At 45.1% G+C, this 22049-nt stretch overlaps 1 protein-coding gene across 1 annotated transcript in view; it reads right to left on the bottom strand.

Moving 5' to 3' along the window:
• The window catches only part of MAGI2 (membrane associated guanylate kinase, WW and PDZ domain containing 2), a 265689-nt gene that overhangs the window by 125385 nt on the left and 118255 nt on the right, over nt 1–22049 (bottom strand). Inside the window, exons 7-9 of the mRNA XM_070946864.1 lie at nt 15829–15950; nt 13269–13397; nt 12312–12494 (exon numbers count right to left, since the gene is read on the bottom strand). Coding sequence (XP_070802965.1) covers nt 12312–12494; nt 13269–13397; nt 15829–15950 — 434 coding nt within the window. The remainder of the gene's footprint in view (nt 1–12311; nt 12495–13268; nt 13398–15828; nt 15951–22049) is intronic.

The following is a 22049-nucleotide window of genomic DNA, read 5'->3' as shown; positions in this document are numbered from 1 at the left end:
AGGTAAGCTGTTCCACTGGTTAATTGTTCCCACTGTTAGGAAGCTTTTCCTTAATTCCAGGTTGCTTCTCTCCTTGATTAGTTTCCATCCATTGTTTCTCGTCTTGCCTTCTGATGCTTTGGAAAATAAATTGACCCCCCTCCTCTTTGTGGCAGCCTCTCAAATACTGAAACAGTGTTATCATGTGTTGTGGCCCCGCCCTCTGAGCCTATCTCATCGGAGGAAGAAAGCTCCGAACATGAAGAAGAGGAGTCAGCCAGGCCTCCCTCTCCAGGCCCCTCCCCTCTGGCACTGTCTCAGGTGCCAGCCGAGGGAGAGGAGATTAGCCAGGAGCCAGGTGTCTCGGATGAGAGCGAAGGAGAGCCGTCATTCCTGGATGCATGCCAACGAAGGCGTGATAAACGGTTGCAACAGTTAAGGAGGCGTGCTAGGGATTAGAACTGAGTCACTGGACCACACCCCAGAGACTATATAAGAGAGGGTGGTGGCTGGTAAAACTCCGTGACGAACAAAAACGAACTTTGGCTAGTCACTTGAACAACGTCTGAAGCTGCCGAAAGGAATATTGTTTTGCTGGACTATTTGCAATGCGTATGTAATTTTATGTTATCTGTTGCAGTAAAAGCTCTTGGCAGACGGTGATTATATTGCTGCCAAGTTTGAGATAACGACCTGTGTGCGTGCCAAGTACTTTCTTAACCCTCGACTGGCTGTGTTTGTGTGTGTGTGTGGACGGGGACAGATCATCATGTCACTCTCGCGTTCCGCACATCTGCCCTCAAAACCTTGCCTAAATTGGATGGCATAGAGCCAGGGCGAGTGGGTGGGCCCACCTGCGATTTCGCTATCAGCCCGAATCGGTTAATACCACCTCTGGTTCTTCATATGTTTTTGTCTCCAGGCCTTTAATCATCTTAGTTGCTCTTCTCTGCACTTCCCCCTCCCCCAAAGTCTCAACATCTTTTTTGTAATGATAATTTTGTTGGACTTTCTTAATCCGCATCCAAGAATGGCTCGCATCTCCGTTAAATCATTGTCCCTGGATTAGCCCTAAAAGCAGTGGTGGGATTCCGCCAGTTCGCACCTATTCAGGAGAACTGGTTGTTAACTTTCTAAGCAGTTCGGAGAACCGGTTGTTGGAAGAAATTTTATTTTGTTTTTTTCCACTTTATACAGGGCTAATCCTGTAAGGAAGGCAGGAAGGAAACATTCTGGTGTTGTCTCTAGCCTAATCTTTATTGCCCTGCTTACAGAAACTGCCTCTCTGGTTAACCCTTGTTACATTGTAACAGCTAAGGCGAAGTGCCCACTGACCTGAGTGACATTGAGTTGTCTACGCCCACCGGTTGTTAAATTATTTGAATCCCACTACTGCCTAAAAGCCAAGTTTGCAAGCTGTCAGTAAAGTTATTGAGAGGCTCCTGCTACACAAGCAGATAGGGAATAATTCCACACACACACACTCACACAATGCACACACTTGTGGGATCTCTCTGGAACACTTGGATATTATTGCAAGAAGGAATGTTATTTTTCAAGTTCATTTCATTTCATAAAGTCCAGAATTTATTCTTTGGAACACACCAGAATGACTCTTAGCGCTGTGTATTTTATTTCAATATTTGCAGAAACTGCATAAGTTGCTGGACCGATACAAATTCTCTAAGGCCTGTAGGAAGCCATGAATATAAATAAAGCAACGTTGTTCCTTGCTCTTTTGTAATTGCAAATGGTATAGTCAGCATATTTTATTTTTCTACAGATGATCAGGGCACCAGAGGCTAAAACATATGAAGAACAGTCGCAGGAACTGGGTTTGTTTGGTTTAATGAAAAGAAGGATTATTGTAGAAATGAAAGTGTGTACACGGGTATTAATATGTATATATGTAAATAAATAAATAAATATTAGAAGTATATGTATAAGAGATAATAAGGGAGGAAAAAATGTATAAGTACGAAATTTTTGACTGATGCGAAACTGTTGAAACGGAAAAAGTGTTAAAGCTTTCTTTTTGTTTTTAAAAAATGTTTAATAAAAAAAATGAAAAGAAGGATTATGGGATGACACAGGAAAGCAGTCTTCTAATATTTGAGGGGCTGTTACAAAGAAGAGGGGGGTCAAACTATTCTCCAAAGTACCTGAAGGAAGAAGCCACGGATGGAAACTAAGGAAGGAGCTTAGTAACTACCGTATTTTTCGGAGTATAAGACGCACCTTTTTTCCCCCTAAAAGGGGATGAAAATTTGGGTGTGTCTTATACACTGAATGTAGCCCCGCCTACCCACTGGCCCCCACCCTTTGGCCTCTGCCTCCCAGCAGTTACCTCCTTGCAAGCAAACAGCAAGAAAAAACAGCTCCTTTCAGCTTTAGCACAGCCTAATTAGTACAAGTTGATTGGATCGGCCTCCCGACTCTCAGCTGATTTGCTCTCAGCTGTTTTGCACAGGGCTCTGCTGCTTGCTGCAAGGAGGTAAATTGCTGGAGCAGATTTTTTTTTCCCCTTGTGCTAATCAAGCTATGCTGAAAACGAAAATGAAAATGAAAGCTGTTTGCTGCAACAAGGCAAAATTGCTCAGAGGCAGAGGCAGATTTCTTTTTCTTCTTTTCCTCACCAAAAAAGGTAGGTGCGTCTTATACTCCGGTGCCTCTTATACTCTGAAAAATACGGTAAGTAAGTAAGAGTGAAGCAATCTAGAACCAAGGAGAAATTTCCTGAAGGTGAAAACAATTAACCAGTGGAACAGCTCCATATTTCTGGCTCCCAAGTCAAAAAGGCCAAATCTATTAGGAAAACTGTGAATCCTTGATGGAGAATGGGAAGTGGATTTAATGCATCTAATTGAGGAATGATTTTATCTGGATTTTTTGGGGGGGAGGAGAGAGAGATTGGCTTTAGAGATGGGACTTATGGTATTCAATCAATCAATCAGCAATTTATAAGAGATGGTATAAAGAAACAAGCCTAGATATTTGATCCAGAACTAATTAGGGTTAATATTTGGAATGTTTGGGGTTTGAACAGAGGTGGTATTAAGACGGTTTGGACTGGTTCACCTGTACCGGTAGCAGAAATAGCGCGTTGGCGGGCCCCACCTGCCCCCGGCTCTATGCCAAACTATTTAGGCATGTTTTTGAGGCCGGGTGCATGAGCAAAGCACATGCGTGGAAGGCTGGGCGCATGTACAGAAGGCGGGCGCATGTGCGAACCGGGCACGTGCACGGGGGGCAAACTGGTAGTAACATACTGTGAAACCCACCGCTGGGTTTGGAGCTGTGGTAAATTTTCTGCGAATTGATTACAATAACGATTTGTTAACAGTGAGCTTTGGAATGCCAGATTTGTCTTTCTCTTATTACCGTTCACAATTTTTATTACTTTTATATATTTAGGTAAAGGTAAAGGTTCCCCTCGCACATATGTGCTAGTCGTTCCCGACTCTAGGGGGCGGTGCTCATCTCCGTTTCAAAGCCAAAGAGCCAGTGCTGTCTGAAGACGTCTCCGTGGTCATGTGGCCGGCATGACTCAACGCCAAAGGCGCACGAAACGCTGTTACCTTCCCAGCAAAGGTGGTCCCTATTTTTCTACCTGCATTTTTTACGTGCTTTCGAACTGCTAGGTTGGCAGAAGCTGAGACAAGTAATGGGAGCTTACCCCGTTACGCGGCACTCGGGATTCGAACCGCTGAACTCTGCACAACTTTCAATCGACAAGCTCAGCATCTTAGCCACTGAGCCACTGTGTCCCTTTTTTTTATATAGTTACATATTCACTATTATTGTTTCCCCCCCCTGTTAACCATTTATTAATATAGTCTATAAATGACTGGCTAACAATTTGTAATCAGATTTAGTGGCTTAACAGTTTAAAATTCTTTGGGCTTGCTTCGGAAGGGTGAGATTGCTGTAGTATACTAATCGACATTCAACTAGGAAGGATGTTATATGTAAATGTGTTATTTTTAAAAGACACCTGTTTTTAATGGGGTTTTTTTTGTTATGGTTTTTTTTTCCAATATTTTTTGAGAGCAGTTTTGAGAGCAGGCAACAAAATTTCATTTTTAATATGTGCCACAAGAAAAAATTGTCGGGCGTGTCGTGAGGATGGCTGATGGTCGGATTCCGAAAGATCTCCTGGATGGAGAATTAGTGCAGGGAAAGCGCCTCAGAGGGAGACCACAGCTGCGATATAAGGATATCTGCAAGAGGGACCTAAAGGTCCTGGGAATGGACATTAACAACTGGGAAATCTTGACCTCCGATCGTTCAGCTTGGAGGCTACAAACGCAACATGGCCTTCTCCAATTCGAAGAGACACTTGTTCGGCAGGCTGAGGCAAAGAGGCCGTCCCGGAACCAGCGAAATCTGAGAGCTGGGCAGGGGACCGAATGTACCGCCCTCAGTGTGGAAGGGATGGCCACTCTCCAATTGGCCTTTTTAGTCACCCTAGATGCTCTTTTAGGACCTCTTTCCAGAGCACGATACCATCGTCTCTTGAGACTGAAGGATGCCAATGAAACAAGAAAAAAAATGACAATAAATTTTATCATATCTATTTTGGCGTATTGTATTTTGATCTTTTTTGAATAAACTAAAATATTTTGTGGGGAAAAAAAAAAGAATTATGAATCCTTAGCAAGTATGAGACAGAAGCGGACTAATTTACAGCATTGGATTGGATTCAGGAGTGGGATTCAGCCGGTTCAGGCAAATCGGTAGTAGCGACCTGTGGGTTTATTTAGCCATGTTTTCCTAAGCTGTGTATATGCGTACAAGCTGCGCTCACATTTTCGGTGCTGGGCGACCCCGTTGTTAAATTATGTGAGGCCCACCTCTGATTGGATTAATTGTGGATGAATATTTGTAACAAAAGATACAATACACAAAACAAAGTGCAATTATCTATAAAACTACATTAGGCTCCTTAAACAGAGTTTTTAAAAGAACCTGTTTAACAAGAGGAACAAAACGAGTCTGTTCAGAAACCAATTATCCACGAAGAAGGAGATATTAATTAACAGCATTCTTCCCTGTGTGTAAGCGTAATCCTAATAAGGAAATATCATATTTAAAATGCAAAGGGATGTTATCCAATTTGTCATCCTCCGTGGATATAGTTTTATTCCATTTAGATATGGAGACATTGCATTTTATAATGGAATAACAGAAATACAAGAGCCAAAAGTAATTACCGTATTTTTCAGACTATAAGACGCACTGGAGTATAAGACGCACCAAGATTTCGAAGAGGAAAACAAGGGAAAAAAAAGTTTTTGGCTTCCGTGAGTCTGGTTTTTGCCCTCCCCGGCCCCCAAGGAGCACTCTGCAGGCCTCCCAAACCCTCTGTGCATCCTGTTTTTGTGAAAATGGGCCTGTTTTTCTCAAAAACGGGATGCATGGGGCAGGGTTTCGGGAGGCCAAAAATGGCCGTATTTGGTGTATAAGACACACCAACATTTCCACCCACTTTTAGGGGGGGAAAGTGCGTCTTATACTCTGAAAAGTACAGTATTTCTTGGGATTGTTTCTCCAGTGTGTCTGTACGCTGGTTTTTTTGTTCCCCACTCAGGAAATCCTAATTACCATACTGGATTTGTTTTTAAAGGCTGACCAGTCTCTTCTTGAAGACCTCCAGTGATGGAGCACCTACAACTTCTGGAGGCAAGCTGTTCCACCGATTAATTGTTCTTACTGCCAGGAAATTTCTCCTTCGTTCCAGATTTGATTTGTCTTTAACCATCTTTCACCCATTGCTTCTTGTCCTGCCTTTGATCTGTCCCCGTCCACACACACACACAAACACAGCCAGCCGAGGGTTAAGGAAGCACTTGGAACACACCCAGCTCTTTATCTCCAACTTGGCAGCGATATACACGCCGTCTGCCAAGTGCTTTTATTTCCACAGAAAAACAGAAAGATAAATACTCAGCTTCCAAACGTCCAACAACAATAAATATTCCTCCCAGCAGTTCCAAACGAGGCTTTAGTGACTATCCAAGGTTAGTTTTGTTCGTCACAAGGATCACTGGCCACCACCCTCTATTATATAGTCTCTGGGGTGTGGTCCAGTGACTCAGTTCTAATCCCTAGACGCCTCCTGAGCTGCTGCAATCGTTTATCACGCCTTCGGAGGTGTGCGTCCAGGAATGATGTTTCTCCTCCGCTCTCATCCGAGCCACCTGTCTCCCTGCTAATCTCCTCTCCCTCGGCCGGCACCTGAGACAGTGCCAGAGGGGAGGGGCCTGGAGAGGGAGACCTGGCTGACTCCTCTTCCTCATGCTTGGAGCTTTCTTCCTCCGATGGGACAGGCTCAGAGGGCGGGGCCACAACAGCCTTCAGGTGCCATGGAGAATAAATGGAGACTCTTTTCTCTGTGACAGACCATCAAGCATCGGAAGATGCCATCATGTCATCCAGCGGTGGGTTTCACAATTTGTTACCACCAGTTTGCCGCGTGTGCATGCGCTCGCTTTGGGCGCGTGCACACTAGGTTCACGCACTTGCCTGCTTTTCCACACATGTGCCCCGCCTTCCGCGCATGCACTTTGCTCTCGTACGCACCTTCCGTGCATGCACCCAGCCTCAAAAACAGGCCTAAATAGGATGGCATAGAACCAGGGCAGGGGGCGAGGCAGGGGAGGCAGGCCCACTCACAATTTCTGCTACCGGTTTGGCTAAACCGGTCTGAACCGGCTGAATACCACCTCTGATGTCATCCCTAAGCCTTCTCTCCATTTGGCTAAACGGACTTAGTTCCCTTATCCATACATCCTATGATTTATCCTCCTGTCATGCCTCCATCGGAATCTGAATCTGCGGAGGAACATGAGCTGGAACTGGAGCCGATGGAGATCGAGGGGGCGGCTTTATTGGCTTTGGAGGAAAATGGGGAGGAGCAGGCTCAGTCAGGTCAGGGACTTTTTAAAAAATTTTTTATTTGATTTATATGCCGCCCTTCTCCGGAGACTCAGGGCGGCTTACAATGCACTAAGCAATAAGCAATAGCCTTCATCCTTTTGTATATTTATACAAAGTCAGCTTATTGCCCCCACAAACTGGGTCCTCAACTTTCAGGATTGAGACGGATTGTAGGCAGGGAGGAAGGGGGGAACAGGATGATCAAGAGAGGCTAAGCAGGGAACATGAGAGACAGAGCTCAGGCGATGAGCAAGGACCACCCCCTCCTGATCCTCGAGCACGCAGAGTGGAGAGAAGGCAGGAACAGCGCAGACTGACCCATCTACTCGGGAGGAGAGCGCCCTGCCCCTCTCCACAAGACACACCTGGGGACTGAGATTTAAGGAGATGTTGTGGGGAGGGGCATTTGTCGGGAACAAACATTGAATTCCTGGAGTGTTGAGTGCTGTTGCCAACGTTTGATGTTTCATGGACTTCTTGCTTTCTTCCTGGCTTCCTGGCTTAATTGATTTGCCCTGCTGGATTTCTTGCTTTGCAGCCGTTGTGTTCACAGCGTTGGGCTGGACTACTTGTGTGTGTGTGTGTGTGTGTGTGTGTGTGTGTGTGTGTGTGTGTGATCACTTTGCTTTGGGACTTGTCAGAAACGTGGAAGCGTTTGGGGAACTTTGGAGCAATAAATGAGCCTTGGTAGTACAGTGGTCTAAAGCACCCTGTTATTAAGAACAGCTGCCTGCAATTACTGCAGGTTTGAATCTCGCCAAGGCTCAAGGTTGACTCAGCCTTCCATCCTTTCTAAGGTAGGTAAATTGAGGACCCAGTTATTGGGGCAATAAGCTGACTTTGTATAAATATACAAAAGGATGAAGGCTATTGCTTAACGCATTGTAAGCCGCCCTGAGTCTCCGGAGAAGGGCGGCATATAAATCAAATTAAAAAATAAAATTAAAAAAAAGGCAATTTAAACTGTCATCTGCCTGGGTTGCCTCTGTGCTTGTGCCCCAGGTCATCACACCTCCAGGCCAGGAGTGGGCTGCTGGGGGTTCGCAGAGGTTCGGGAGAACCTCTAGCTAAGATTCTGTGAAAGTTCGGAGAACCCACAAATCCCACTCCTGGCTGGCCCCTCCCCCCCACCCCGCCCAGGAGTCCCCATGTGGCCCGTTTTGGATGCAGGTAAGTGCAGGGTGAGCATGGAGGCTCGGGGAGGGCAAAAAATGGGCCTACTGGAAGTTCAGGAAGGCCAGAAACAGGCCTGTTTATGGCCTCCAGAGGGCCTCCAGAGCCTGGGGAGGCCATTTTCACCCTCCTGGAGGCTCGAGGAAAGCCTCTGGAGTCTGGGGAGGGCAAAAACGCCTCCCGTGCCTTGGTGCAGGAGGCCGACTAGGCCACGCCCACCATAGCCACTCCCACCCAGCAACCGGGGAGAGAACCCCTTGCTAAAATTTTTGAAGTCCACCCCTGATGCTATCCCTCTGTTGATGCCGCCTAACTCACCGAGGGACAATTCAACCATTTTTATTTCATTATTTAAAATAATTTTAAAAAATACAGGTAGTCCTCAACTTACAACATTTCATTTAGCGACCGTTCACAGTGACCACGGCATTGAAAAAAGTGACTCAGGACCATTTTTATTTTTATCACTGTTCCAGCAACCCCAAGATCTGTCTGCCTGTCTATCTCTCTCTCTCTTTCTCTCCATCTATCTATCTATCTATCTATCTATCTATCTATCTATCTATCTATCTATCTATCCATCCTCTATCTATCTATCTATATCTATCTATCTATCTATCTATCATCCATCATCTATCTATCTATCTATCTATCTATCTATCTATCTATCTATCTATCTATCATCCATCATCTATCTATCTATCTATCTATCTATCTATCTATCTATCTATCTATCATCCATCATCTATCTATCTATCTATCTATCTATCTATCTATCTATCTATCTATCTATCCATCCATCCACTACCTATCTATCTATCTATCTATCTATCTATCTATCTATCTTCTGATCATCTCTCTCTCTCTCTCTCTCTCTCTCTCTCTCTCCCTCTCTATCTCTATCTTTCCATAAGCATGAATTTTAATGGAACACTACATATAGCGTTTATCTAAAGATAATTTCTTTGGCAAATTCGAAGTGAAACCATTGGCTCTCTTTATAACATTTGACTCTTGATTCACCTTAATTAGTTTTCTCACGAACCGAGAAAATCACGAGTTCTTACAATATTTGAACATCTTCTTTCAAACCGAAGCTTATCTGACGTTTTCAACAGCGTACAGAAAATACGTTCCTTGGCTTGATCCGAAAGAAAGGCAGGCAAAGCTCAGAAAAAAAAAATGCAATAAAACTGCAACCATCTAGGGATTTAAATCCAATAACTCTGAAGTCCAAGCAACAAGTTCGTATCAAGATTTTGCTTAACGTAAAATGGAGGCACCTTGGTATTATTCCGGCATTGTAGACAACTCAGACTGAATGAAAATTAAAGTTGAATAAGACAGCAACAAAAAGAATTACAGAAAAAGGACAAGGGAGTTCAATTCTCGGAGTAATACAATATTAATAAAAGCTGGAATCATCGTTCTGAAACTTCCTTTCAGAAATATCAGAGTTGTGGTACGTCTGTAGCAAGATAAAAAGGACTATAGAACTGCGGTATATGGATCAGTGTAAATACACTGCAATTTATACTGAGGTGAAGGAAAGATTAAAAGATCCTGATATACAGACCAACCCTTCAGAGGAAATAAGGACGGATAATGGATATCGATTAATTATCTCATTAAAAAATAATAAGAAGGAGATGCCATTACAGATTTTGTTCAGTCAGAAATACTGAATCCTTCTGGGGCAACACACAAACTTTTTCACAACCGGAAATCCAGATGAGAATGAAGGATTCAACTGCAGGCATAACTTAAAAGAAATAAAATTGTAATTACAGGTAGTCCTTGCCTTATGACCACGATTGAACCCATAATTTCTGTTGTTAAGTGAGACATTTTTTAAAATGACTTTTGCCAACATTTTATGATCTTTCTAGCCACCGAAGCTTCTGCTCATGCGCGAAAGAGCACGCGGGTGCAATGCGAACAGGTAGTAAAGGTAAGTAGAACCCACCCCTACATACACATAGATACACACACGCACACATACATATACTCATACACACACATACAGTACACACATATAGACAAATACATATACACACACACACATACACATATACAAATACACAGAGGTAGCAGAGGTGGGTTTCAGCAGGTTCTGACCAGTTCTGGAGAACCGGTAGCAGAAATTTTAAGTAGTTCGGAGAACCGGTAGTAAAAATTCTGACTGGCCCCGCCCCCATCTATTCTCTGTCTCCCAAGTCCCAGCTGATCGGGAGGAAATGGGGATTTTGTAGTATCCTTTCCCCTGGAGTGGGGTGGGAATGGAGATTTTACAGTATCTTTCCCCTGCCACGCCCACCAAGCCACGCCCATAGAACTGGTAGTAAAAAAATTTGAAACCCACTACTGATACATACAGTACATACATATACATATATGCAAAAACTTAAGACAGATATACATATACATATATATATATATATATATATATATATATATATATATATATATATATATATATATATATATATATATATACACACACACACACAGTGATGCAATTCAAGTAACTTAACAACTGGTTCTCCCTAATGACCAGCTGGGTAGGCATGGCTGGCGGGCGGTTTTCATGTGACTAAGTGGGTGTGGCCAACTCAACGTCACTCACGGAAAGGTGGGGTGGCGCAGGCAGGCCAAAGTGGTGGTGGCAATGGCTGGAGCCTTAGTGCGGGAGCGAAATGCCCCTATACTTGCCGTTGTGCATCGACAGCATTCCACTTGGCACAGTACATTTCTGCTCAAGGCAGTGCTCTCCTCCCGCCACTTTGGGCTCGGAGCTGTAAGCCGCATCTGGGAAGCACTCCGGCGGACAGAAGCAGCTGGGTCTGATTCTCCGGCACCTCATCTCTTCCTGGGTCTTGCGGTCTAACAGTCAGGGTTTTTGAAAAAGATTTTTGCAGCAGGAAATGGCGAGCGGTTACTTCCAGCCTTTGTTGATGCAGCTGGGCACAGACGCCTCAGTCGCTTGGGGCGACGCACAACCTGCTCTCCGCCCTGAGACACTGGCCTGCCGCGTTTGCCACTGCTGCCTCATGGCCTGCCCGCTGACCTGACCCGCCTGCAGCTGAGACCGCTGCTGTTGCCAGGGGCAAGTGGGGCAGGGTCATATTGTGGCTCCGCGTTGTAATGGGCTCCACGAGGAGGAGGGGACCCTATCTCCTCCATTGTGAAGTGCATTAAATTTCACTGTGCTGCACAAGGCGCTGCGAGAGCAGCAGGCAGGCCACTTCAGCCATGAGGTAGCAACAGCAGCAGTGGGAGCGGGGTGCGGGTCGGGTCGGGTCGGGTCAGCGGGCAAAGCATGAGGCGGCTGCAGCAACGAACACGGTAGGCCATTGTCTTGGAGTGGAGAACAGGTTGCACGTCTCCTCAAGTGACCAAGGTGTGCGTGCCCAGCTGCACCAACAAAGGCACCGCCCCACCTTGCTGCAACAGCGCCATTACTTCACTCCGGCCGGCAAGACTGTGCTACTCCTTGCACCACTTCTTGTACTACCCTCTACGGATTTTCAGCCCTACCCAGAGCAAGACTCCCTCCCCTGCCATTGCCCTTACCTTTTCAGGGCAGGCGAGGAGTGACGAGGAGGGGAGAGATGAGGGGCGGGGCCAGCCAGTAGTGGAACCAGCCGGTTCGCTGAACTGAGCAAAAAGTTAACAACTGGTTCGTGTGAACCGGTGCGAACTGACTGAATCCCACCGCTGCATGTATACATAGATACATAGATACATACATATACATATACATACACACATACCCATATACATAAACACACACATATATATGTATATACTATATGTGTGAGTGTGTGTGTATGTATATTTATATGTACATATACATGCAAACATATTTTCCTGCAGAGATGTTAGCTGAAGTTGAGACATATATATATGTGTGTGTGTGTGTGTGTGTATGTGTATGTGTACGTGTATGTGTATGTATACACCAGGGGTGGGTTCCACTTACCTTTACTACCGGTTCGCAGCGGGAGCGCAGATTTGTGCAGATCACCCATGATGACGTTGTGGCGGGTGGGCGGAGCCTCCGACTGGTTTTACTACTGGTTCTATAGAACCGGACTGAACCAGGAGCAACCCACCACTCGTATACGCATACACACACACATTCCCGCAGAGATGCAGGATGCAATATATATATATATTGCTATCCACTAAACACAAATTGCCAACTGTGGGCCTGTTACCTGTTTCCATCTTGCTGTCTTGTGCCGCTGGCCCATCCGGAATGACGCTCTTCACCTGTAGAAATTCGTCGGGCTCGTCCCCACCGATGATGGTAAATCCGAAGCCCATATTGCTTTTCTTGAGGGTTGTGCTGAGGAAGGTACCTTTCAGCTGGGAAGCGTCCCGGGTGAAGAGGGGTTTTTCTACATGAGCCAACACAAATGGGAGACATGAGACGCTTGGGTTGCCCCCCGCGGTTGGGGACGCGCGCAAACAGACACACGCAAGAGCTGGGCTTCACACAGTGCAGCGAAAGCAGCAGCGGGGACAAAGTGGCGTTTGTACGAGTCGAAGCAAAGTAAAAGTGCAAGCGTTTTGAGAGAACCAAGAATATTAGTGAGTTGTTATTATTATCTTTTTCTACGTCAAGCTAAATTAACCAGCAAGGGTAGGATTCGTTTATCTAAAGTAGCCTCCCGTTCAGACTCTTAATGAATTCTCTGTTCATTCAGAGTTGGGACTTTTGGAAAGGTGAGAAACTGGCCAGACGGTGACTTCTCAATTTAATCAAACTATTGCATAAAAAAAAAAAATTGTTTGCAAAAACAATTGTAAGACGGACTTCTCAATCACACAAAGGGGGGCCGCATGCATACGTTAGGACGTGCGTGTTTGTCTCAGCACGTTTTCATTTCTCCACAAGCGTGAGTTTTAGTTCTCTGGCTGGTTCAACCATCCAGGAATCCACCTTTAGAGGGATCCCTTGAAAAGGGCGGCAAAACGAGTAAACCTCAGCGGATCAACCGGTGCTTCACGAAGTGATCAGATCACGGGATGTGGTGGTGGGGGAAAAAAGCTAGGTGTTCGGGGGTGTTTTTTTGGGGTGTTTTTTTTTGTTTTCTGGGGGTGGGGCAAGAATTCAACACACTACTTTTGATAAAAGTGCAGCCCAGGTAAACAGCAGCACTCTGACGTACCATACAGTCTGTACATTCCAGCAATGTCCCGCCGATATTGAGACAGGTCGCTCACACTGCGAGACCTCTGAGGAGCAAGGCGCGGGTGAACATGTTTGGGCCTAGGTAAGGTTGAGGAGGAGTTGTCTACTGATATAAAGAAGAAGAAGCCTCATTCTTTGCGTAGACTCTTAGGTCAAAAATCTCTGCACCAATACAGACTGTTAATCACCCTTCGTTCCATTTGCGTGCATTAACTTAGTCACGGCTAACATATGCATTGTTCATTCTCCCACCAAACAGAGCATCGAGTCACCTCGCACAGGTTGGCAAGGCAAGGTAATAAAATCTCTTTCGACTTTTAGCTCAAGAGGTGAGGTTAAAAAAAAAGAAAGAAAGAAAAGGAAAGAGTTCCTTGAACGGAGCTCAACGTCTGGGTCGATACACATTTGTGCCAATGTTCGCATCCATGAGTCACTGCCTTCTTGTTGTAGATTCATAGTTGCCTGCACCTGGATGGCTTCCCACCTAAATGCCAAGCAGATCTGTATCTGCTTAGCTTTTTCCATCCTTGGCTAAAGGTAAAGGTTTCCCTCGCACATATGTGCTAGTCGTTCCTGACTCTAGGGGGCGGTGCTCATCTCCGTTTCAAAGCCGAAGAGCCAGTGCTGTCCGAAGACGTCTCCGTGGTCATGTGGCTGGCATGACTCAATGCCAAAAGCGCACGGAACACTGTTACCTTCCCAGCAAAGGTGGTCCCTATTTTTCTACTTGCATTTTTATATGTGCTTTCAAACTTCTAGGTTGGCAGAAGCTGGGACAAGTAACGGGAGCTCACCCCGTTACGCAGCACTAGGAATTCAAACCGCTGAACTGCCAACCTTTCGATTGACAAGCTCAGTGTCTTAGCCACTCAGCCACCATGTCCTTTGCAAGGATGGTCCATTTACTGTGGAATTAACCCATGGAGAAATTCTTCCACGAGACTCCTACGCTTATCTCTAGAGCCGTGGTGGTGCAGTGATTAGAATATTGCAGGCTGACACTGCCCACTGCCAAGAGTTCGATCCTGATCAGCTCAAGGTTGACTCAACCTTCCATCCTTCCGAGGATGATAAAATGAGTACCCAGATTGTTGGGGGGCAAGAGGCTGACGTTGTAAACTGCTCAGAGAGGGCTATAAAGCACTGTAGAGCGGAATATAAGTCCAAGTGCTATTGCTATTATCTTCTCAGATAACCAAGGCCAGGTGAATGGCTTGTGCCCTTTACCTAAGTGCCATTTGGTTGCTAAGATCTGTGTAGATCAAACGTTTGATCAGAACTAGGACAGGGGGTAGAAGAAGAAAGAAAAACATCATTTTTTCTTAGGTCATCTAAAACAAATAAATAAAGCTGCTCTTGATCCCCAGATCAGTGTCTCTCCTGTGGGCGATTGGAGTTTGGAAAGAATGAATTAACCTCCCCCTTCCCCAGGGCCAATCTTGGTCCCTTCTTTATCTCACCCTCCATGTTTGCAACTAAAGGAAAAAGAGAACACACACAAATTTAGTATCAGTTGTGTACGGAGGACAACGGGACCCAAAGAATCAACTGAGGTCATCCAAGAACCCTGGTGGCACAGTGATTAGAATGCAGTATTGCTGGCTAATTCTGCCCACTGCCAGCAGTTCAATTCTCGCCGGCTCAAGGTTGACTCAGCCTTCCATCCTTCCAAGGTCAATAAAATGAGGACCCAGATTGTTGGGGGCAATGTGCTGATTCTGTAAACCGCTTAGAGATGGCTTTAAAACACTGGGAAGCGGTATAAAAGTGCTATTGCTTTCTCCGCCATGGTGGCACAGTGGATAGAATGCAGTATTGCAGGCTAATTCTGCCCACTGTCAGCAGTTCGGTCCTGACTGGCTCAAGGTGGACTCAGCCATCCGTCCTTCTGAGAAGGATAAAACAAGGACCCAAATTGTTGGAGGCAATATGTTGACTCTGTAAACCACTTAGAGAGGGCTGTAAAATCACTGCTACTGCTATTGTTATCTACTCATTGGAAGTCACTCTTTCCTGGCGTGTATGCTAAAAAAGACAAGACTAGAGTTTTAGTTAACCACGATTTTGTGATTTTGCTTCCTAAAATGGTTTGTGCTGCTCCCCTGGGACTCAACAATCCATCTCTAGCTGCATCTGGATAACCCTCTTACTGTTATTTAGAATTAGCTCTTTCTCATACTGTCTAGCAAAACAAATCTTACCAGATAACCCGTTATATAGCTTTGTTGTAAATAGACTGGAAAAGAATTTTTTCCCCTCACGTTGAGTTAGAAAAGCTTACCATGGCAACATTTAAGAAAGCTATTTAAACCCGTACTTTATACTTCATTCCTACTAGTTTTGGAATTTTAGGAACTGTGATAATTAGCCACAATCTTTCAATATATATATATATATATATATATATTTTGGAGGGGAAAAAAAATTAGAGGTTTCCTATATATATTCACATCTTCAAAACAGTGTCGCAGGTATCACACCAAACTTCATAGAATTGGTCCCTTTTCTGAATTGTGTGCACTGAGGGGATGGTGTACCTCGGAAACTTTGAACTGGCAAAGGCTTGATTCCAAGTTCGGCGTTGGGCATGGTACGGTGTTGTAACTTCCTTTTGGCTTCCAAAACAGGATTTTCAAATTGGGTCCTCCTATTTATGTGGCTGAAAATATAAAGAAACCCATTGTCAACTGAAGCGATCCCTTTCAAAAAAACACAAAACCACGGCCTCGTGAAAACCTGAATTGATCGGACTTCAAGAAGGAGACCTACTTTCTGTGCCAGTTAAAGGAGTAGTGATGTCATGACACGATGGATGACAACCATCTGCTGGTGTCCGTCATGCCACGCCGTCATGTCATGACATCCTGACCCAAACGACAGGTATGAATTTACGTCGCAGGGTTGCACCTTCAAGGCTTAATTATGTGTGAAAAAGAATTACATATCAATGACGTGTAAGTAGCTTTGCCTCCAAAGGCAATAGTGTCAGAGTTTAGGCAGCGTAACTAGTATTCTGAGATAAACCCAGGAGCAAAACACAGCACACAGAGCCTTTTAGTATAACTAACAGTGGTTTTATCTACAGTGAAATATTTACAAACTTATGCGTGGTTAAATACCTTTACAGCTACAGATACAACAAAGAGCAATGATACACACGACGAGAGAACAAGAAGTACAATGTACGAGGAGAAGGCTCGAGGAGAAGGAACGCCCTCTAATAGCTTCCTTTATATAGGCAACTTCAGACCCAGCTTCTTAAAGTGGCAGTAACTCTGCTGCCTCATTCTATTGCATCAGTTTCCAGCTACGCCCACTTCCAGCTTCCCATCAGCTTACAGCTGTTAACTCATTATACCCTGACAAATAGAAAGAGCTAAAGTATCAGGCATGAAAGACCAGGTTCACATGTGAAGGTTCAATTAAGGTACTTCATTGCTAAAAGCCTATGAACAGGAATCTGCTCAACTGATAGGGAGTTAGATAAGGATCTACAGAATTCAAGGGGGGGAGGTTGGACTTGTGACTGCGTAGGGATTCTAGGCCGATTCCTCTTTTCACTCCGCCCCCAGGTTCTGCCACTCCTTCTCCTACATATGGCGCATTAATAGTCAAGAGTAGGGGTCAGCAACCTGTGGCTCCGGAGCCGCATGTGGCTCTTTGGGCCCTCTGCTGTGGCTCCCTGTCAGGTGATCCCACTACTGGCTGGCCCCGCCCCTCATCCTCCCCTCCCAGTCACTCCTCGCCTGGCCTGAGAAGGTAAGGGCGATGGCGGGGGATGGAGAAGCGGTCAGGGCAGAGACAGAGAGATACAGAGAGAGGGGGAGATAGTGAGGGGCGGGGGGAGAGAGAGATGTCAAAAGGATTTTGTGGTTCCTGGTGTTTTTTAACTAGTTCTCTGCCCTAATGACCGGCTGGATAGGCATGGCTAGGGGTGGTCATGTGACTGGTGGAAGTGAGTGACATCGAGTTGGCCACACCCACCCAGGTTTTGTGGCTCCGGTTTTTCTTTTCTGTGGGAAATGGGTCCAAATGGCTCTTTGAGTATTTAAGATTGCAGATCCCTGGTCAAGAGTATCAATGTAAATCACAGGATGGATTTATCTGATGGAGAACTTGAATAAATCTTAGAGGCTAGGAAGACTAGAGTGTCAGACTTCGATGCTATCTCATAATAAATGAATTTCCAAACTGCCAACCTTTAAGGAAATCTTCTCTTTAATTGAGCACAGCAACCGGATCATGACTCGATGCGGACAAGACTGACCTTTTGCCCCCCAATCCCTCCCTTTCCCATCCCCAACTATCTGCTTCTCATTGGCTATCTTCCAAGTCACTCTACTGACTTCTTGTCTCGTCATTTCACAGGAATGTCTCCCCCCTCCTCATTTCCACGACGACCGGGCTTCAAAGGGATTTAGCAGGCAAAAGTTCAGGGCTTATCTCTCTCCTCTCTATGCCAGCGGTGAGACGCTGACATAGAATTGATTGGCAAAAATACCACATTAGAGAGAATTGTTCTTGCTATCCAATAGGCATCAGGCAGTGGTGGGATTCAGCCGGTTGTCTCCGGATCGGGCGAACCAGTAACGGCGACTGTTGGGAGGCTCCGCCCACCCACCCGGATGTAATGCGCGAGTACTGCGCATGCACGGAAGGCAAATGTGAGCATGTGCTCATGTCTGTGCATGCGCTCACATTTGCGAACCGGTAGGGAAGGTAAGTGAATCCCACCTCTGGCCTTAGGCAGCTTTCAAAGAAGCTGTTGTGTACTTGGGTTGTTTAGAAATATGCCAACAACAAATAGACAGATTACACCGGATATGCCTGGTTGCTTTCCAAAGTTCTCGAGACTAACTAAGTTGATACAAATAACAAGCCAGTTCTCCTCTTTTATTTTTTTTTTTTTAAAGCAAATTGTAAAATGCTGGAAATAACAATCTGGCTGCAATCCCAGGGCGTACCCGTAGTCCTCGATTTACAACAGTTCGTTTAGTTACCGCTCAAATGGCATTGATAAAAGTGTCTTATGACCGTTTTTCACACTTAAGACCTTTATAGCATCCCCATGATCACGTAGTCAAAATTCAGAGGCTTGGCAACTGACTCATACTTATGACCGTTGCTGTGTCCCCACGGTCATGTGATTTCCCCTTTTGCGACCTTCTTTCCATGGGGAAAGCCAGATTCATTTAACAACCAGGTTACTAACTTATCAACTGTGGTGATTCCCTTAGCACAGGGGTCAGCAACCTGCAGCTCTGGAGCTGCATGTGGCTCTTTCATCCCTCTGCTGTGGCTCCTTGTCATTCAAAATATGCATTAAAACCAGCAATTTGCGACACTTGCTGGCATGCAATTTATTGAGCTTTTCAACCCCCTGATAGGCCAACCATGGATAAATCCAAGAAAAGAAAAGTTTCAGAAGAAAAACAGAATGTTTAATTCAACTACATATGCTAGTTTTGTGGCCGCTCAAGAAATAGTCAGACAGCGGTAGGATTTTGTGGCTCCCGGTGTTTTCTTTTCTGTGGGAAATGGGTCCAAACGGCTCTTTGAGTGTTTAAGGTTGCAGACCCCTGCCTTAGCAATTGTGGCAAGAAAGGTCGTAAAATGAGGACAAAACTCACTTAATCTATGTCTCACTTAACAACATAAACTTTGGGCTCAATTGTGGCCATAAGTTGAGGACAAGCTGCAGATGTAATCGTATGTTGATTGTTACCATTATATTTTGTTTGCCATCAGGAATAATGGCCCTTTCCCTTGAAAATATTTATTACTAAATTTCAAAGAGAAAAAAATAAATAAATTTAATGCTTAGGCATTTGTGCTCAGTACAGAATTTTGGACAACACATAGATTGTGGCTTTGGAAAAATCCAGGTAATATTCATAAACAGCAGACCAAAAAGAAAAAAAGAAAAAGATGGATTAATAACAAACCATAACCAAATACAAAATATGTATTTACCAGATGTCTCTATCCATTGTATTGTCATTGATATAAATCTGATAATAAATAAATAAATAAATAAATAATTGTCATTGCTCCCTTGCCTGACATCTGTCTGATATTTCTGAAGATTTTATGTTTTGTTTGTTTATTTATTCTAAATCTTGAAAATATTTTTTTTTTACTTTCTGTTTTTCACTCCTTGCATAGAAATAAAATAGGATTCCAAGAGGGATCTTAGAGTCCTAGTGGTAAAGATAAAGGTTCCCCTTGCACATATGTGCTAGTTGTTCCCAACTCTAAGGGGCGGTGCTCATCTCCGTTTCAAAGCCGAAGAGCCAGCGCTGTCCGAAGACGTCTCCGTGGTCATGTGGCTGGCATGACTCAACGCCAAAAGCGCATGGAACGCTGTTCCCTTCCCACCAAAGGTGATCCCTATTTTTCTACTTGCATTTTTACCTGCTTTCGAACTGCTAGGTTGACAGAAGCTGGGACAAGTCACGGGAGCTCACCCCGTTACGTGGCACTCGGGATTTGAACCGCTGAACTGCCGACCTTTCGATCAACAAGCTCAGCGTCTTAGCCACTGAGCCACCACATCCCTTAGTCCTAGTGGACAATCCTTTAAATATGAACCAGCAGTGTGCAGCAACAGCCAAAAAAAAAAAAAAAAAAGCCAATGCAATCCTAGATTACGTTAACAGATGGATAAAATCAAGATCACATGAAGTTTTAATGCTGCTTTACAAAGCCTTAATAAGACCACACCCGGAATACTTCATCCAGTTCTGTTCAGCACAATTTAAAAAAGATGTTGAGATTCTGGAATGAGTCCAGAGAAGAACCACAAGAATGATTAGGGGGACTGGAGGCTAAAACATACGAAGAATGGCTACAGGAATTGGGTATGTCTAGTCCCGTGATGGCGAACCTATGTCACGCGTGCTGGAAGTGGCATACAGAGCCACCTCTCCGGGCACACCAGCCGTTGCCCGTTGCTCTTCCGGGTTCTGGCACGCATGGTCTTTATGCATGCGGGAGTGCCGGGAATCTGAGCTTCCAGTTGCCAGCATGCGCATGTGCTTTGGCCAGCTGGTCTTCGCCCATGCATGTGTGCCAGAAACCGGAAGACCAGGTGACCAGCCCGCATGCGCACGCTAGAAACTGGAAGCTCAACTTCCTGGTGTGCGCATGTGTGCCGGGGGACTGCTCTTCCGGTTTTCGGTGCTCCCGCGTATGCACGCCAGGGAGCTGCTCTTCTGGTTTCCAGTGCTCCCGCGCGCCCCCATTTCGGCACTCAGTCTTGAAAAGGTTCGCCAATACTGGTCTAGTCTAATGAAAAGAAGGACTAGGGGAGACATGATAGCAGTCTTCCAATACTTAAGGGGCTCCGACAAAGACGTGGGGTTCAAGCTATTTTCCAAAGCACCTGAAGACAGAACACGAAACAACGGATGGACACTAACCAAGGAGAGAAGCAACTTAGAACTAAGGAGAAACTTGGTGAGAACATTCAACCCATGGAATAGCTCGTCTCCAGAAATTGTTGGTGCTCCAACACTTTTTAAGAAGAGATTGGAGAGACATTTGTTCAGAATGATATAGAATCAGAGTAGCAGGAGGTTGCATTAGAAGACCTCCAAGGTCCTTTCCAACTCCATTATTCTATGTTCTATGATTAGAACACGGTCACTCAAGCACTCGTCACTTCTCGTCTGGACTATTGTAACACTCTCTACATGGGGCTCCCCTTGGGGTGCACCTGGAGGCTCCAACTGGTGCAGAATGCAGCCGCGTGGGGGATTATGGGAGCAATGGGGCGCTCCCATGTGACTCCTCTCCTGTGCGAGCTGCATTGGCTTCCGGTGGACTTCCGGGTGCGCTTCAAGGTGTTGGTGATCACCTTTAAAGCGCTCCATGGCTTAGGGCCGGGGTACTTACGGGACCGCCTTCTGCCACCAATAGCCTCCCACTGGCCAGTTCGCTCCCACAGAGAGGGCCTCCTCAGGGTGCCGTTGGCCAGACAATGTCGGCTGGCGACCCCCAGGGGGAGAGCCTTCTCTGTGGTGGCACCTACCCTCTGGAACAATCTACCTCCAGAGATACGAGTGATCCCAGACCTCCGGACTTTTCGTCGGGCCCTAAAAACCTATTTTTTTCAGTTAGCCGGGCTGTCCTGATTTTATGGTGGGTTTTAAAATTTGATATGGATTTTAACTGAAATGTTTTAAATTACGGGCCAAATTTATTTAATTATTTTAAATCTATTTTAACTTTTGTGTATAATGTTTTATCTTGGCTGTTCACCGCCCTGAGTCTGAAAGGAGAAGGGCGGTATAGAAATCTGAAAAATAAATAAATAAATAAATAAATAATCCTTTGGATTATAATCTAATAGTAGTCTGTTGCTGACATTGAAGCCCAAAGGTGCTTTTTCAAGAGGCAACTGGACTTCCCTGTTTCTTTTCTTTTGAAGACGTTTCTCTTCTCATCCAAGAAGCTTCTTCAGCTCTGTCAGGATAGTGGAGAATGGAAGAACCTGTCAGAGCCGAAGAAGCTTCTTGGATGAGAAGCGAAACGTCTTCAAAAGAAAAAAAACAGAGTGTCTAGTTGCCTCCTGAAAAAGCATCTTTGGGGCAACCATGACCTGGATGACTGAGAATCTCTACAGATTTACACTGAAGCATTTCCCCCCCCCCCTCCGCTCTTTTGTACAGACAAAAGGGTCTGGCTCAATGAATTGAACATTTTCCATTCCTGCACATTATTTTTCTGTGATTTGCCCCATACTGCTTCCCCTCTG

This window comes from Pituophis catenifer, unplaced genomic scaffold, assembly GCF_029215685.1.
Source record: "Pituophis catenifer annectens isolate HBS135680 unplaced genomic scaffold, rPitCat1.0.hap2 SCAF_7, whole genome shotgun sequence".
NCBI classification, from domain to species: Eukaryota; Metazoa; Chordata; class Lepidosauria; order Squamata; family Colubridae; genus Pituophis; species Pituophis catenifer.
The sequence above is the reverse complement of the archived record's forward strand: the minus strand, read 5'-3'. Positions and strand labels throughout refer to the sequence as shown.